At 45.2% G+C, this 16,695-nt stretch overlaps 1 protein-coding gene across 2 annotated transcripts in view; it reads left to right on the plus strand.

Moving 5' to 3' along the window:
* CACNA1A (calcium voltage-gated channel subunit alpha1 A) overlaps positions 1-16,695 on the plus strand; it is a 208,120-nt gene that overhangs the window by 103,479 nt on the left and 87,946 nt on the right. For both annotated transcript variants that reach the window (XM_081075591.1, XM_081075590.1), the window contains 4 exons: positions 7,389-7,492; positions 9,052-9,167; positions 10,447-10,503; positions 11,783-11,872. In XM_081075591.1, the coding sequence (XP_080931717.1) occupies positions 7,389-7,492; positions 9,052-9,167; positions 10,447-10,503; positions 11,783-11,872 (367 nt within the window). The remainder of the gene's footprint in view (positions 1-7,388; positions 7,493-9,051; positions 9,168-10,446; positions 10,504-11,782; positions 11,873-16,695) is intronic.

The raw sequence follows: 16,695 nt of genomic DNA on the forward strand, positions 1-16,695 counted from the left end.
CCAGTGCAGATGTGGGGAAGTGAAGGTTAACTTTTTTTTTCCATTCAAATTCACAGACTCCTTGAATTCTATCCTCAGGAACCTTAAGGATTCCCCCACAAAAGCTGAGACTAAGGGAATCTCACAAGTGACTGCCCCAGTCACTGTGTCTAGAAAAACCCTCAGAGGAGGTGATAGTTTAGGTGGTAGGTGGGGTCCTCATGCTAGTAGTGCCTTTATAAGAAGAGATACCAGAGAACTCAGTGTGTATCTTTCTCTGTCTCTGTCTCTGTCTTCTCCTCCTCCTCTCCTCGTTCTTGCCTCTCTGATTTTCTCTTTCTCACTCTCTGTTTCTCTCCCTCCATTAATGTCAATTAAGAAAGCAACAAAACTGTGTTTAGTTGATTATAAACACACGGTCCTTGACAAATGGTCACTAATGGTTGAAAATGATCTTTGACCTAAGCATTTTTCATTCATAGATGTTCATTTTGGTCACTATCAAAACATCAGATTTTCGGGGACTGTAGATCACACATTCATTCGACAAACCTTCATTAAATGCCCTCTGTGTGCAGGTACTTTTCTAGGCACTGAGGACCCCAGTGAACAGAGGAGACAGAACTCCCTGTTTGGGGGAGTTGACATTTTAGTGGGGGGAAGCAGGCAATCAACACGATAATTAAGAGATACCATATTTATATATGTAAAGGGAAGACAGCATCTTAAATATTTCAGGCTTTGAGGATCAGGCAGTCTCTGTTGCAACTACTCAGTCTTCTGTCGTAGTACAGTATCAGCCACAGACAAAGTACATAATAAATGGGCATGGCTGTGTGATGATAAAACCTTCATTTGCAAAAACAGAGGCTGTAGTTTGCCAACTGCTGTGTTAGAGAATGATGAAAGCTCAAAAGAAAAATAAAACAGTAGCAGCGTTGTGGTTTGTCAAGGTGAGAAAATGCAGTTCTTCTAATAAGACCTGAAAGAGGTGAGGGGGAGCCTTGAAGGTGTGTGTGAAGAGAGACCCAGGCAGATAGGACAGCCAGTGCTAAGGCCCTGAGGCAGGAGTGAGCGTGGCTTTTGTGAGAAGCAGCGAGAGGGCCCGTGTGGCTAGAGGGGAATGAGTGAGGGCCAGAGGGACTTAATGAGGCCAGGGGCAGTGACAGGACCTCTCATAGGCAGAGAGATACTATAATGTATTCAAACCAGGACAATCTGGAGAGCAAACAGGGAAAAGAAGACTCCAGAATTAATTAACAGGCATTGCATGATCAATAAGGGGTATAAACTGGGACATACGACCTCTTTCGTGGCCTCTATGGGACTTTATCTCTTTTACGGTCAAAGCCAACCCATTTTTATGCTATGTGCTGTGGAATTGGGTGTTCTCCTGAGCTGAGTATTTTTTTTTTACATCCTCTATATTTTTTCTGAATGAACCATGCTCAAAAAATTAGAGGAAGATAAACCATAAAACAGAAGGCACTTAAGGATGTTACTTGGACTCGGCCATTAATTTGTTTGACGAGTATTTATCGAGCGCTTGCTAAGCGCCAAGGCGCCACACGAGACACCGGCAGTGCTGGAATGAATCAGTACCTCCCCTCTCCTCCAAGGCTCTCACGGGCCAAGCGTTATAAACACAAAATACTATGTAAGTGCAGCCATGGAGGAAGTAGGAAAAAAATCAGTTGCAGGCCAGAATAACAGGTCTAGCCCTAGCCCTGCCACCCACACCCTGTGTGAACCAGGCAAATCATGTCACCTCTCTCAGCTTCAGTTTCCCCATCCACTAGGTGTGGCGATTGTGGGAATCAAGGCATGTTTCGTTAGCTCAAAAGGGGTGTTCTATGAAAGTGATAGTGAGTGTTCTGCCTGGCTCTCCATTCCCAGAGAAACCACCTGATCATTGGGACGTGGGTAGGTATGTTTCCCTTTGGTTAGTATTATTTAAACAATCCACCCACGAGGACCGCAGGATTGTATGCATTCACCATGTAAACAGCACTTAGCACCTACTGTGCACTGGGTTTGTTCTGGGCACTGGAGAGGTGACACTTTAGGGAGCAAAGAGTCTATAAATAAATAAATGCATAAATTGACAACATGATTCAAAATGTGAAGCATACTGAAAAGAGAATGAGATGCTTGGCTATGCTGAAGGCCTTTCAGTCAGGAGGCCTGGGAAGGTTTCTCTGATAGGGGACTCAGTGGAGCTTAAGGCTGAGTAAAGAGGAGGAATCAACCAAGCCAAGATCTAGGGGAAATTGGGCGCCAGGCAGAGGCTCAAGGAACAGAAACAACTAGCTCATTATAATCTTGAACTTCACCTTTTTGGGTACCAATTTCTCCATTGGATGCAGGAGACATTCTTTTTCCCCACCTGCTTCATGAGATCTATATAAGGGTCAACGAGAAAGTGACATTTGAGAAACAGGTGGAGGAGTGAACTAAGGAGATACCCAGGTGTATCAGTCAGGAAAGCTAGATTGTGCTGCAGTAACAAACATTCCCCAGAGTCTCTATGGTTTTAACAACGAATGTCTTTTCTTGCTCATGCTACCTGTCCAGCACAGGTTGGCATTGGGGAAGAAGGGAGTTCTGCTCAACGTAGTCACCTGGGATCTAGCTAATGGAGCAGCTACCATGTAGAATATTGCCACTGACTGCCCCAGAAGGAAAGAGAGCCCTGGAGGGTCCCACACTGACAGTTCAATGGTCTGGTCCAAAAGTGATACAGGTATTTCTACTCACTCCTCATTGGCCAGCACTTATCATGTGGCCATCGCCAACCACAGGGGGACAGGGAAGGGCCATCCAGTCATATTACCAGAAATATGTAGTGACAGCACTAATGGAGAATAGCATGCCAGGCAGCAGAATTCTTTTAAGCTTTTGGAAGAAAGACAAGACGATCTTGAGAGCACATCATTCCCGATATGATTAATGATTTTGACAAGTGAGCAAGTTTTCCAACCCCTTCCTCCTCCCTGCACCCAGATAGACTCATGCACACTCCACCCTGAACTGCCCAAAGAGATGAGACCCAGGAGGGGAGACTTGTGCCTCCCCTCCATCTCCCCATTCTCGCTATCACAGAACAGCAGTGGCAGCTACAGTCTTTCTGCTTGGGAAATATATTTCCCATTTTGCTTTCAAGCAAACCCCAGGGAAAGCCCACCTCCTACTTAAAAACGGCACCCAACCCTCCGCCAACTTCTTTTCAATCAGTTATTGGACCCAGAGCATGGAACTGAATAATTGGGCTAGATTTGGAAGAGAACAAGTGTCTCTAAAATCAGGCAGCAGAACCCCAGTCCCCAGGAAGAGAAAAGCAGATGAGGAAAGAGGGAAGAGGAAGAGGGAGCACGACTTAGGATTGAGGCTGTGGGCTGTGCAGGGAACTTAGACCCACCTCTTGTTCAGTCATTCAGCAGACATTTGTTGAGCACCGCCTGCATGCCTGGTATTGTGCCAGGGAATACAACAGGGAATAAAAAGCACAATGTCCCTGCTGCTTGTGGAACTGACATTTCAGCTGGGGAGATGAACAGTGCACAGGAGAAATAAGTAAAGTATAGAGGAGGAGAAGCAGTAAGGGAAAAAATAGAGCAGAAAGTGGAATTAGAAATGAAGGATGAGCGTTTAAAGGCCCTTTAGAGAAGGTGACATTTGAGCAGAGACCTGAAGGAGGTGAGGGAGGAGCCATGTAGGAATCTAGGAGGAGGGCATTTCAGGCCGAGGGAACAGTACGTGCAAAGGCCCTGACGTGGGACTGTGCTTGGTGCATTTGCGTAGCTATGAGGAGGCTGTGTAGCTGGAGTAGTGATGGGAGAGGGGAAGAATCTCAGAAGATAGGAGCAAGGAGGTGAAGCAGGTGGGGGGAACCTCTGCCATGTACTGGCTCAGTGACTGTATTCATTTTCTGTGGCTGCCATAACAAAGAACAACTGGGTGGCTTAAAACTACAGATACTCTCTCCCAGTTCTGGAGGCCAGGAGTCTGAAATCCAGGTGTCAGCAGGGCCAGGCTCTCTCAGACTCTGGGTGGAATCCTTCCTTGCCTCTTCCTGGTTTCTGGTGGTGGCTGTTGACTGTTGGCATTCTTTGGATTGTGGCTGTGTCCTTCCAACCTCTGCCTTCGTTGTCACATGGTCATCCTTTCCTGTGTGTCTCTATCTCCACCTGGCATTTTTGTCTTCTTAAAAAGACACCAGTTGTGTTGGATTGGGGCCCACTCTCATGACCTCATCTTCACTTGATGGCAGCTGCAAAGACCCTATGTCCAAGCAGGGCACATTCATGGGGACTGGGGATTAGGACTTCAACACATCTTGAGGGGGTGGGACACAATGCAGCCTCCAACAGGGATCTTGGGCATGAGACTTGACCTCTCTGTGCCTCAGTTTCTCCACCTGGGAGGATGGGAAGGAGTATGTACCAACTTTTGGAGTTCGTGAAAGGATTAAAAGCTCAAATAGGCTGCCTACCTGGCACTGTGGGTGTCTGTTATTACACTGAGCAGAGTGGCATGGGGTCAGAGGGTCCTACGCCTGTCGGAGAGCTGGGGTATAGGCAGTCTGAGATGGGGGGCTGCCTCAGCAACAAGGCGTCTCAGCTACTGCTCCCTGCTCAACCCCCCAACCCCTGACTCACCACTCTGTTCCCATCCAAATCCTGCTTCTCCAGATGGCCCAGGCTTTTTCTTCTGCTGTCCAGGCAAGTCTTCTGTCCTGCCTTCTTTCTGTCCAGCCTCGTTCTCCAGACTAAATTCTTTCTTCCAGAACCTTCCAAAAGCAAAGCATAGAACTTTGGGGCTTGTTAGAACAAGGGCATGTTCTGGGGGCTGGCCATTCATTGTCCCCAGAACCCATCTGTGTCTGTGATGATGACTTTGGTTGGGGTTTTTTCAATTTTTTCTGTGGGAAAATACACATAACATACATTTATCATCTCAACCATTTTCAGGTACCTAGTTCACTGGCATTAAGTGCATTCACATTATTGTACAATCACCACCACCATCCATCTCTAGAACTTTTTCTTCTGCTCAAACTGAAACTCTGTCCCCATCAAACACTAACTCCCCCTCCCCCTCCCCCAGCCCCTGGCACCTACCATTCTACCCTCTGTCTCTATGAATCTGACTCCTCTAGGGACCTCATATTAGTGGAATTGTACGGCATTTATCCTTTTATGACTGGTTTATTTCACTTAACATAATGTGCTCAAGGTTCATCTATGTTGTAGCATGTGTCAGAATTTCCTTTCTTTTTAAGGTAAGTTTGACTGTCTTAAAATAAAACAAACAAACCTGTTTTATTGAAACGAAGTAAACATACAGAAAACCCCACAGATAATAAGTGAGGAGCTTGGCGGATATTTCACAACCAGAACACACCTGATGTGACCAGCATCCAGATAAGAAAACAGGGCCTTCTCAGCCCCAGAAGCCCCCTCATACCCGCACCCCAGTTGCTACCCTCTCCAATGGGTGCCCCATCTGGACCTCAAGCATTGTCAATGAATTTGCCTATTTTTATATTTTGTATAAATGGAATCTTACATATGTACTCTTTTCTGTCTGGCTTCCTATACTTGACAACTCTGGAAGGTTTCATGTGATGGGTGGCAGTCATTCACTGCATTATGTTCCATTTATTTATCCTAAGGATTCAGGGGGTGACCTTGAAGATCATTCTATGAACATTTTGCTGATGCCTTTGGCATGTGCAGGTTCACATTCCTAGGAGTGGAATTTTCAGGTGGTAGTGAAGGTGCGGGATTAAGAAATTCCCAACCTGTTTTTCAGAGTGGTTCTACCATGAATTATGGGTTGAATTGTGTTCCCCCAAAAGAAATTCATGTGTTCAAGCCCTAACCCCCAATACATCAGAATGTGACCTTGTTTGGAAATGGGGGTGATTGCACAAGTAATTAGTTGCATTAAGAAGCGGTTGTTAGGGTAGGGTGGGCCCTAATCTAATATGAGTGGTGTCCTTATAAAAAGGGGAAATGTTGACATAGACATACACACAGGGAGAATATCATGTGAAAATGAAGGCGGAGAGCAGAATGATGCATCTACCAACCAAGGGACACAAAAGATTGTCAGCAAACCCTCAGATCGCAGAGGAGAGGCTTTGCACAAATTCTCCCTCACAGACCCCGGAAGGAACCAACCCTGCCAACACCTTGAGCTTCCAGAACTCTGAGAAAATAAATTTCTGTTGTTTCAAGCCACTCAGTTTGTGGTTCTTTGTTAGATGCCACAGGTAACTCACACACCATGTTACCCTCCCATCAGCAGCACGTGAGGGTTCCGGTTCCTCCACAGACTCACCAACACCTAGCAATGTCAGTCTTTCTCATGTTCGCCTTTCTGCTGGGCAACAGAAGCACTAAATGTGCCTTTCAAGTTGAGCTTTTAAAGCCCCGCCTGGGAGACCCTCATTCTGCAGACGCTGCAGAGCTGGAGACCCACTAGAAAAGGCTCCGCTTCCTCTGGCTGCTGAAGCTGAGGCTTCCCCGGGACAGAGGTTAAGTCCATGGGTTCTGGGGCCTGGTCCCCTGGTTCAAATCCCCCATTTCCCACTGTCTAGCTCCGTAACCTTTGGCTGACAATTTTGTCTTTCTGGGCCTCAGTTTCCTCAAATTGTAAAATGGGCATTATGATAACATAGTAGTATCAAAAGCATTAAATGATTAAATGAGCTTATATAAATAATATGCTAGCATCCAGTAAATACTCTGTAAGTTCTGGGCTATCTATCTATCTTTGATTTTCTTCCCCTCTTATTTCCTTCTTGCCACAGTGTTCTCTTCCCCTTATCACAGTAGAATGTTCTATTTTGTGGACTTCTTTCCCTTTGAAAATTGATCTGGGCGCTTCTGGGAATTTTTGGCGGTTGACATTGAGGCAGCAGAAAATAAAGGAGGGATCACTTGAGGGAAAGGCTTACAGCCCTGCCATCTGGCTCGGTGATTTAAACTAGCCATCAGATCCTGCCATCATATACCTGTTCTAAGGGAAGAGTGTGAGTGTTTTGAGGAGAAGGGGGGAACCAGGGTCATTTTTCTTCATTTCAGTAGGCTTTGTTTTTTCCTTCTCCTCCTGGTGTAAGGTCTGGGATGTTCTCCTGAGTGTCATGCTGGTCCTAGGTCCTGTGAGGACTACATGGTTAGGAGAGGGTATTGTCCTTCTAATGGTACTTTTGGGTTTCCCTCACTGGTCAATGTTGTGCTCCATTTCCCTCTCTGGGCTGCCAGAGCTCCAGGACTTCACAGGTCAAGGACATTTGAAAAACAGAGCCCCAGGAGAACCAGGACTCCTCCTACCCTCACCTTTTGGGTCAGACCTGAGACCCCACTCAGTGCTCACCTGCCTTCCCTCCTTGCTTCCCACAGAGCAACGATGCCTCAGGGAACACTTGGAACTGGTTGTACTTCATCCCCCTCATCATCATCGGCTCCTTTTTTATGCTGAACCTCGTGCTGGGTGTGCTGTCAGGGTAAGTCTTTGCTACTCACCCATCCCACTCTCCCTTGTCATTTTCTTCCCAGGAAGAAGCCATCGAAGCTTTGTTTTGGTTCTCCAGGCAGAAAACAGGCCTCTTTCCTTGCTTTTTAGCAAGTGATGTGCAGTGGTGTAGGTTGTGCACTGCTGGGGGAACCCAGTGAAGGGACTTGTGGAGGCTGAAATCCAGCCTAGCCTAGACTCACCACACTGTGCCCCTGGCTTTGAGCTACCTCTACCCAGGGAAAGAAGAGCTTCTTTCCAATTCAGACCTCTCATTCAGAAGATTTTCTCAAATTTTTCACACCCACAACCCATCACAGGGAAAAATGCTATAGAGCTTTGCTTTCTATAATTTATATTTTAAAAAAAACAATAGGTTGGGTTTTCCCCCTCCCCTGTTTTCCAAATATACCATTATAGCCTACAGTCAAACGTGGATTTTCATGACACACATTGTAACTAATCCCCAGGATTGATCTTTTTTGGCTTAACATAAACGAGTTTCATAATATTACCAACAAGAAATCTGGGGATTGGTATGGTGGCTCCATGGTGCCATCAGAGACCCCAGTTCCTTCTAAATTTCGAACCTAACGTCTTTATCAGAGATTTTTTTTTTTTTTAAAGATTTTATTGGGGAAGGGGAACAGGACTTTATTGGGGAACAGTGTGTACTTTCAAGACTTTTTTCAAGTCAAGTTGTTGTCCTTTCAGTCTTAGTTGTGGAGGGCGCAGCTCAGCTCCAGGTCCAGTTGCCGTTGCTAGTTTCAGGGGGCTTAGCCCACCATCCCTTGCGGGAGTCAAACCGGCAACCTTGTGGTTGAGAGGACGCGCTCCAACCAACTGAGCCATCCAGGAGCTCAGCGGCAGCTCAGCTCAAGGTGCCGTGTTCAATCTTAGTTGCAGGGGGCGCTGCCCACCATCCCTTGTGGGACTCGAGGACTTGAACTGGCAACCTTGTGGTTGAGAGCCCACTGGCCCACGTGGGAATCGAACCAGCAGCCTTCAGAGTTAGGAGCATGGAGCTCCAACATCCTGAGCCACCAGGCCGGCCCAAGATTTTCAATCTTATGGTTGCCTCATTGTTTCAAGATGGTTGCCTTACACTCACAAGATGGTCATCCCACACTCCAAACAGGAAGAGGAAAGAGGGAAGCAGGAAGGGGTGGGGCCGATATGAGGGAAGTGAGGCTGTTGCAGAAACCTTCAGCTTATGTCTCATTAGGTTAACTTAAAACAGGACTGAAATATTCTGTAGCCAGAAGCACAAAGAATGAGAATGGAGTATGTAGCCAGTAGTGCTTGGTATGGCATGGTCTATAGTTTTGCTTTTTTCTCTAGTTGGTTGCAATTATTGGGAAATGTGGAAGTTGGCAGAGATACCCACTCCTAGAATATTGATTTTCTCCCAGAAGACCTGATTCCACTTGTTGAAATTCTCTGCCTTCCAAGAACTTCTGAACCCTCAAATACACATGCATGCGCGCGCACACACACACACTCCCTACCATTTATTAAACAGCCAGGCCTCACTTTTTCGTGCTTCTGCAGGGAGTTTGCCAAAGAAAGGGAGCGGGTGGAGAACCGGCGGGCTTTTCTGAAGCTGAGGCGACAGCAACAGATTGAACGAGAGCTCAATGGGTACATGGAGTGGATCTCAAAAGCAGGTGAGGACCTTTCATTTTGGGGCCCAGAAATCGACATCCCAGGCCACAGAGCACACAGAGTCACGCATGCGGATTGGAAACAAAGGAAGGCAGGGTCATGATGGGAGGAGAAAGAAGGTTGAATTTGTAGTCCCGATTTTTAGCAATAAGAATTCAGAGTATGATAGTAAAACTTCTGGGATAAAGCCGAGATACAAACACAAGACCCGGTCAGGCTCAGGAAGACATGGGGAATGGCTTCCTCAAGGGATTTCAGGACTTCAGCACAGAATTTGCATCTTCAGGCCTGCCCTTTCTGCCTTAACCATGTGCTCAGGATGGGACATTGCATAATGGTTACAAGCTGTAAAACCAGATTTTGATTCACGTCCCAGCTCCACCACCTCCTAACAATGTACCTTACCTTCCTGTGCCTCAGTTTCCTCCGCTGTTAATTGAAGATAATGATAGTACCTACCTCATCAGGCCATTTGGGAATTCAGTGAGATAATCGAAGCTAAATCACTTAGGAAGAGCAGTGCCTGACCCACAGTGCACACATATTTATTTGTTCAGTCATTCAACAAACGCTTAGGCGGCACCCACTGTATGCCAGTCACTGTTCTAGGCACTGAGGATATAACAGCGAACAAACAGACCAAATCCCTTCCCACAGGGCTCTGATATTCTAGTGAGAGAAACAGAAAATAAACAAATAACATAAAATGTTGGGTGCTTCCGAATGCTGAGAAGAAAAATAAAGCAAGACAAAAATTTAAAAAATAAACCAGGGTAGGAGTCAGAAAATGGTCAGAGGAGACCAACTGATCCATCAGAGAAGGTCTCTGAAGATGTGACATCTGAGCAGAGATGTGAGAGAAGCACGTGGGTGTCTAGGGGAAGGGCATTCCAGGCAGTGGGAACAGCAAGTATAAAGGCCCTGAGGTAGGAGTACAGGCACAGCAGGAATCCAGTGTGGCTGGAGCTGAGAGAGTGGGAGAAGAGGAAGGCAGCTAGGTGATGGGGCCTGGGTCAGGCACAACCTTATAGGCTATATAGTGAGGATGTTGGTTTTTGTTTTGAGGGAAGGGGGGATAATTTGGCTATTGTTACTGTTGCTGAAGTGGGGCTGGGAGTCAGAAATAACTGAGCAGCACATTTCTGGCTGATTGAGCTGTCGCCATCAGCAAGGGTAGAGTGGAGGTGGGCAGCTGGATGCTTCTCCTTCTGGCCCAAGGAAACCCATCCCTAGCAGAGTCCTCCAGACCCTGGAGCTTAACTCTGTCTTCTTCCTCCTTAGAAGAGGTCATCCTTGCCGAGGATGAAACCGACGGGGAGCAGAGGCATCCTTTTGATGGTAACTGTTCTGAACCTGGCTCTGGGGGGGGTCCCAGGGGAGACGGGGACCTAGGCCCCTTGGTCCGAAGGGGCTTTCAGGGGGTGAATGTTCAGGGCCCAGATGATGCGAAGAACAAACACAAGACCGCGTCAGGCTCAGGAGGACATGGGGATGGAAGGAGTCTGCTTCCTCAAGGGATTTCAGGACCTCAGCACAGAGTTTGCATCTTCTGGCCCGCCCTTTCTGCCTTAGCCATGTGCCCGACTTCTGCTTTGTGCCTCCATTTTTCTCGTCTGCAAAATGGGCATGACCATAATAATATGGACATCACTGGGGTGTTTATGAGGGTTACATTAATTCTTGTAAATAGAATACCTAGAGCAGTGCCTGGTTCAGGGTTGGCACCCTTTGTATTTGCTAAATTAAAAAAATTAATAATTTCACCAAGAATCCAGGTTACAGTAAAGGACAGTTGTCTTATGTGTCAGAAATGTGTCTAGATGGAACAATGAGTTTTTACTGAAAATAGCAGGGATGAGAAGGAAATAAAGGAGCTGGGACTTCATCCCCATAGGTTACAAACTGGATTTTACTATCTGCGGGGAAGGGAAGAAATTATACATGGTGGTGTCTAAGTCACTTTATTAGAAGTGGATGCCTCAACTTATTGTCCCCTGGAGAGCTGTTGGGCGAGTGGAAACTAAATACTGAGGGAGGACGTCCACAGTACCAGCCTGCCTCGCAAGTCTGCTAAAGTCAGGCCTGCCCTTTCTGCCTTACCCATGTGCCCAGGATGGGACATTGCATAATGGTTACAAGCTCTAAAACCAGATTTTGATTCACGTCCCAGCTCCACCACCTCTTAACAATGTACCTCACCTTCCTGTGCCTCAGTTTCCTCAGCTGTTAATTGAAGATAATGATAGTACCTACCTCATCAAGCTTCATCAAGCTATGGACTGTCTTCATAGCAGTCACTCTATATCCAGTCCCAGGGCTCCCAGAGGAGAAGCGGTGGCTGAGATCCCAGAGTTCAATTGCACAGGAATCGATTCTCATCTTCATCCCTTGGGCAAAGTCATGTGACCTCCCTGAGCCCCAATCTGCACATCTCTATGAGTAAAATGGGCATACTGTTTGTTACTTCCCACCAGACTGGATTGCCACAAGGGTTAAATCCAATGACACATAGAATGTCCCTGACAGAGTACCTGGCCCCGAGGATGCACTGGTCAGTATCATTGCTGTCACAAAAAGGGTCACGTCTTTTTCTCTTGCCATGTTTCCATTGTTGGAGCTCTGCGGAGAGCCACCATAAAGAAGAGCAAGACAGACCTGCTAAACCCCGAGGAAGCTGAGGATCAGCTGGCCGATATCGCCTCTGTGGGTGAGCCCCCCTGTTTAGCCCAGATGTCCGACAGGTGGGAGCTAAAGGCTTGGGTACCCGGTTGCCTAGATTTACGTCTCAACTCTGCCCCTTCGCACCTGTGTGTCCTGGGCAGGTGACATGATGATGGGAGTAACAACAGTGCCTGTCTTCTAATATTGTTGCAAGAATGAAATTCAGTAATTCACAGTAAGCTTAGAACAGTCTGTGGCAAAGAATAAACTCCCAAGAGTGTTGCCTGACGTTATTCATTCATTATTCTTGAATAATAATATGATTCCTGAAGGCATTAAGGACTCATTGAGGGGCTGCTCTTATTAGGTGTCCAGTTGTGAACAAGGCAGAGATCACATGCCTACCCACGTGGAGCTTGCCAGTCAGCACAAGAAATAGATACTACCCAGATAATGACACAAATATCCCTGTGGTGCTAATGGCACTGCAGAGGAGATGCCTAGAGCAGGCCTGGCCTGCTCTGGGAATGTGTGTGTGGTCAGGGACGGCTTCCCAGAGAAGATGACATGGAAGCTGAGAACGAAAGGCTTGGTCAGAGTTCACCGTGGCAGTGCCAGCCGAGAAAAGCATGCAGACGGCTGTAGGCAGACTATTGCTGTTGGTCATCGCAAAGGGCAGAGTTTGAAGTGGGAGGGGACACTTACCCTTTTCTTGCTCATCCCGGTTGAGGCTGTGTTGCTTTTGACCTTCTCGAAGGAGAATATCTTATTTTTTTGACATGGGTTTTTTAAGTTCCAAGGATGAAAGCAGTGGTGGGACAGCATCCAGGCAGAGGAGATAACACGAGACTCATAAGGGAGAAGGCATGTAGGCTGATGGGGGAACTGTGTGGCTGAAGAAGACAGAAAGAAGGGCTAGGAGAAGGAGGGAGGGAAGAAGAAAGAGCAAAGGAGGTGGGGCGAGGGAAGAAGGAACATTTAATGTATATGCACGTGTTTCTAATCCACAGGCACCAACTATTGCATACTCAGCTTTTTTCATTCATCCCTAGTTTATGGCCTTCCTGTTGTGTTTTGACATAATTTCCATTGCAATCCCGTACTCCATAAGGGTGGCTACTCTAGTCTTGCTTAGCTGTGGCTCTATTATGTGGTATTTGAGCTGTTTCCTGTGTTTGCTCTTACAAGGAACACTGCTGTGAACATTTATGTACAATTATTCCCCCCACCCTTTGGGCCTGTTTCCTTAGAGATAATTACAGGATCAAAGATATTAACAGCTTTTCAACTCATTATTCACAGAGCCCTTCTGAGTTTGAAAAACACTGAACCCATTTATAAACCTGCCGAGCATGCGTAAATTCACAGATTCCTCACCCCAGCCCTTGCGTATTACCCGTTTCCTTTCCTTTCCTAGTGAAGTTGGTTTGTAATGATACCTTCAAGCTTGTTTTCATTTGCATTTTTAATTTCTAGCCAAAACACTCTTTTCCTTGTAATGATAAACTAGTCCTCTTTCCACTTGTGGGTACATCTGTTCCTCTCCTTCCAGCAAGTTCAAGGATTATCAGTGCTCAGTGCTTTTGAGCAGTTGTGTCTGCCCTACATGTTTTCCCAATTAGGTGGCTTTCACTTTTTACAGTGTTTTTTGTTCTATTTTGACAGGCAGGTAGCTTTTGTTCTTACCACATTTATTAAATGCCAGACACTGAAACAAATGGGGATACCCAAGTCAGGATCTCCACCATGAATAAGATTGGATAGCTGCTCTTAATTAACAGGGAGATATTAGTTTTCATCAATCATTAGAGGAAAGATGAAAAAGTGATACTACCCAATGTCAGCAAAGACGTGGGAAATGGATATTGTCATATACTGTTGGCAGGAGTATTAATTGGCAGTGTTTCTCGTGTATGGTTTGGCATTATTTAATTCTTGGTGTTTATATTCTTTGACCTAGCACGTCCACTTCCGAGCATTTCTTCACATGTATAAAAGATCTACATGCAGCCTTTTCTCAACAGCATTGTTTCTGGGGTTCAAAAAAGTGAAAACCAGAAACAACGCACATGCCCAAATATGGGAAAATGGTTACAGAAATGATAGTATTTACATACAGGGCAATACTTTGCAGCCAGGAAAAAGAATGAGGTTGCTGCTGGCATGGAAAGATGTTTGAAATATATTTTCCAGTGAAAAAAGCCAATTGTTCAACATTATGTAAAATTATGATCCCATTTTTAAAACAATATTAAGGAATGTGTCAGCATAAGTAACATCCAAACCTGTAGAGAATTTTGATACAAGTTTATTTGAGCCAAACTGATGACATTGCCAGAAAGCAAGATCTCAAATGGCTCCGGAGATTAGCAGTCTGCAGTTTCTTTTCTGCTTTTGAGATTAAGGAGGGAACATGAGGAAGATTATTGAAGGTAGAAGAAAGCAAGGCAGGGATTGGATTACAGGATGTTAACAAGATTATGTGTTCCCTTCAGGGTGGTTATGCCTTGAGAGGTCTGAAAAACAGGTATTTCAAAGGTGTGTTAACCTAGAAGCACAAAAACAATGGGCAGGGCTTGTTTAAGGCAAAGATAATCCTTTCGCTAAAGCAGTTATAGGTCTAGGACGTGACTACCTTCCATGACCTGCCCAGTTAGGAATTTACAATCAGATCACCCTGTGAGCTTTGCCTCGGTTAGATTTATTACAGGACACCTCTTTTTGTCTACATGTGTAAGCGGTTCTTAAAGATTTGGGAACTAGAGGATTGTAAGGGATTTTCATGTTTTATGTGATTCTTTTCTGAATTGTACAAATTAGTGACATATGTTATTTTTGAAATCAGAAAAGTCATTTGATAAATTTAAAGTTACAGTACTTAAAAGCAACAGAGACTGATTATTAATATGAGGAATTTCATGGCTGAATATATTTCATGGCAGGGAAGAGTTTGGTGGAAAAGCAAAGAACGCTTCATGAAGGAGGCATTTTCAAACGGGTCTTCACATGGAATGGGGAGAGTGTATTAGTTCTCTAGGGCTATCATAATAAAATAGCACACACTGGGTGGTTTAAACACGAGATATTTATTTTCTCACGATTTTGGAGGCTGGGAGTTTGAGATCAAGGTATCAGCAGAGGTGGTTTCTTCTGAGGCCTCCCTCCGTAGCTTACAGATATCCGTCTTCTCCCCATTTCTTCACATGGTCTTCCCTCTCTGTGTCTATTTCCCAATCTCTTATAAGGACACCAGTCATGTTGAATTAGAGCCCAACCTAATGACCTCATTTTAATTGAATTACCTCTCTTAAAGGCTTTGTCTCCAAATACATCACATTCTGATGTTCTGGGGGTTGCAAAGTTAACATATGGATTTGGTGGCACACAATTCAGCTCATAACAGGGGGCGCGATCCAGGGGCCATGAGAGAGATTCACAGAGGGTTTGTCTGTGGGAGACCCTGCTCTTAAATGTGTGGCTGACATAAGAAGACTTGCTACTTGGAGAACCCGGGTTCCAGGCATTTGATAAAAGTGTGATAAAAGGACGATGAGAAACTGAAGTAAGAAGCTAACAGACTGTTAAGAGCTGACGGTGTCCTATGGCACCTCTGTTAAGAAAGCAGGTAACTTACAGCTTTCTAAACAAATACAAAACACAGGCTAATGGCTTGATATCCTGGGACCAAGTTTGCTACAGGCAAACCCACCAAAATTCAATTCCTTTGGTAGTTCAAAAATGCACCCAGAAAGAGACTTCTAGAATTCCAGGGTTCTGAGAGGGAAACACCTTTGTTTATTTCTGTAAAAGATGATGATAATGATGTGTTTCAAAGTAAGGCAGGAACTGTGTGGTGTTTGCCCTCCTTTGTACCATAGTAAATACAGCCTTACATAATCAGTGATTGTAACACAATGTCGAATCCGTTGATAAATACATTGTAAAGTGGTCTCATAACTTATCCCTGGAATATGGAACTTGAGTCATTTATAGGAAAAGTTGAGCCATGAATGGAAGCTGCCATCACACCATTTCTTTAGGAACAATCAGATTCCATTTAGATGATTTTAATGATACAAGTTCGATGTGGGCTGTATTTGTTTCCGGGGGCTGCCGGCACAAAGTACCCTAAACTGGGCAGCTTAAAACAACAGAAAGTTCTTTTTGCACAGTTCTGGAGTCAGGAAATCCAAACTGAAATCAAGGTGTCAGTGGGGTTCTGCTGGCTCTGAAGGCTACAGGGGAGAACCTGTTCCATGCTTTTCTCTTAGCTTCTGGCATCAACAATCCTTGGCAATCTCTGATTTGTACGTGTGTCCCTCCTATCTCTGCCTCTGTCCCCTGGTCTCCTGTGTGTCTCTGTGTCTCTTCTCCTCTTACAAAGACTCTAGTCATTGGACTTAGGGCCCACTCTAATCAAGTCAGACCTCAGCTTAACTTGATGACGTCTGCAAAGACCCTATTTCCAAATAAGGTCATGTTCACAGGTTAGGACTTCAGTACATCTCTTTGAGGGACACAGTTCAACCCACAACTTGGGCAGCACCTATTTCAATGTACAGCAAATCTTAAGGGCATCTAAATAGCCCAAAATACCCAGATTAATCCTTGTTGGTAACATACTGCTGTCCTCACCACAGAACCTTCCAGACTGGTACTGGTCTCTTCTAGCTCTTGACTCCTTGAATGTGGCTGGTCTGAACTTAGATGTGCTTCATAACATACCAGATTTGGAAAACTTAGCACTCCCAAAAAAAGAGTGTAAAATCTCTTTAATGTATTTTTATATTGATTCCATGTTGAAATGATAATATTTTGGATATATTGGGTTTCATAAAATATCTTATTAAAATTATTCTTTTAAATCTA

Source organism: Rhinolophus hipposideros, assembly GCF_964194185.1.
Source record: "Rhinolophus hipposideros genome assembly, chromosome: 16".
In the NCBI taxonomy this organism is placed as follows: Eukaryota; Metazoa; Chordata; class Mammalia; order Chiroptera; family Rhinolophidae; genus Rhinolophus; species Rhinolophus hipposideros.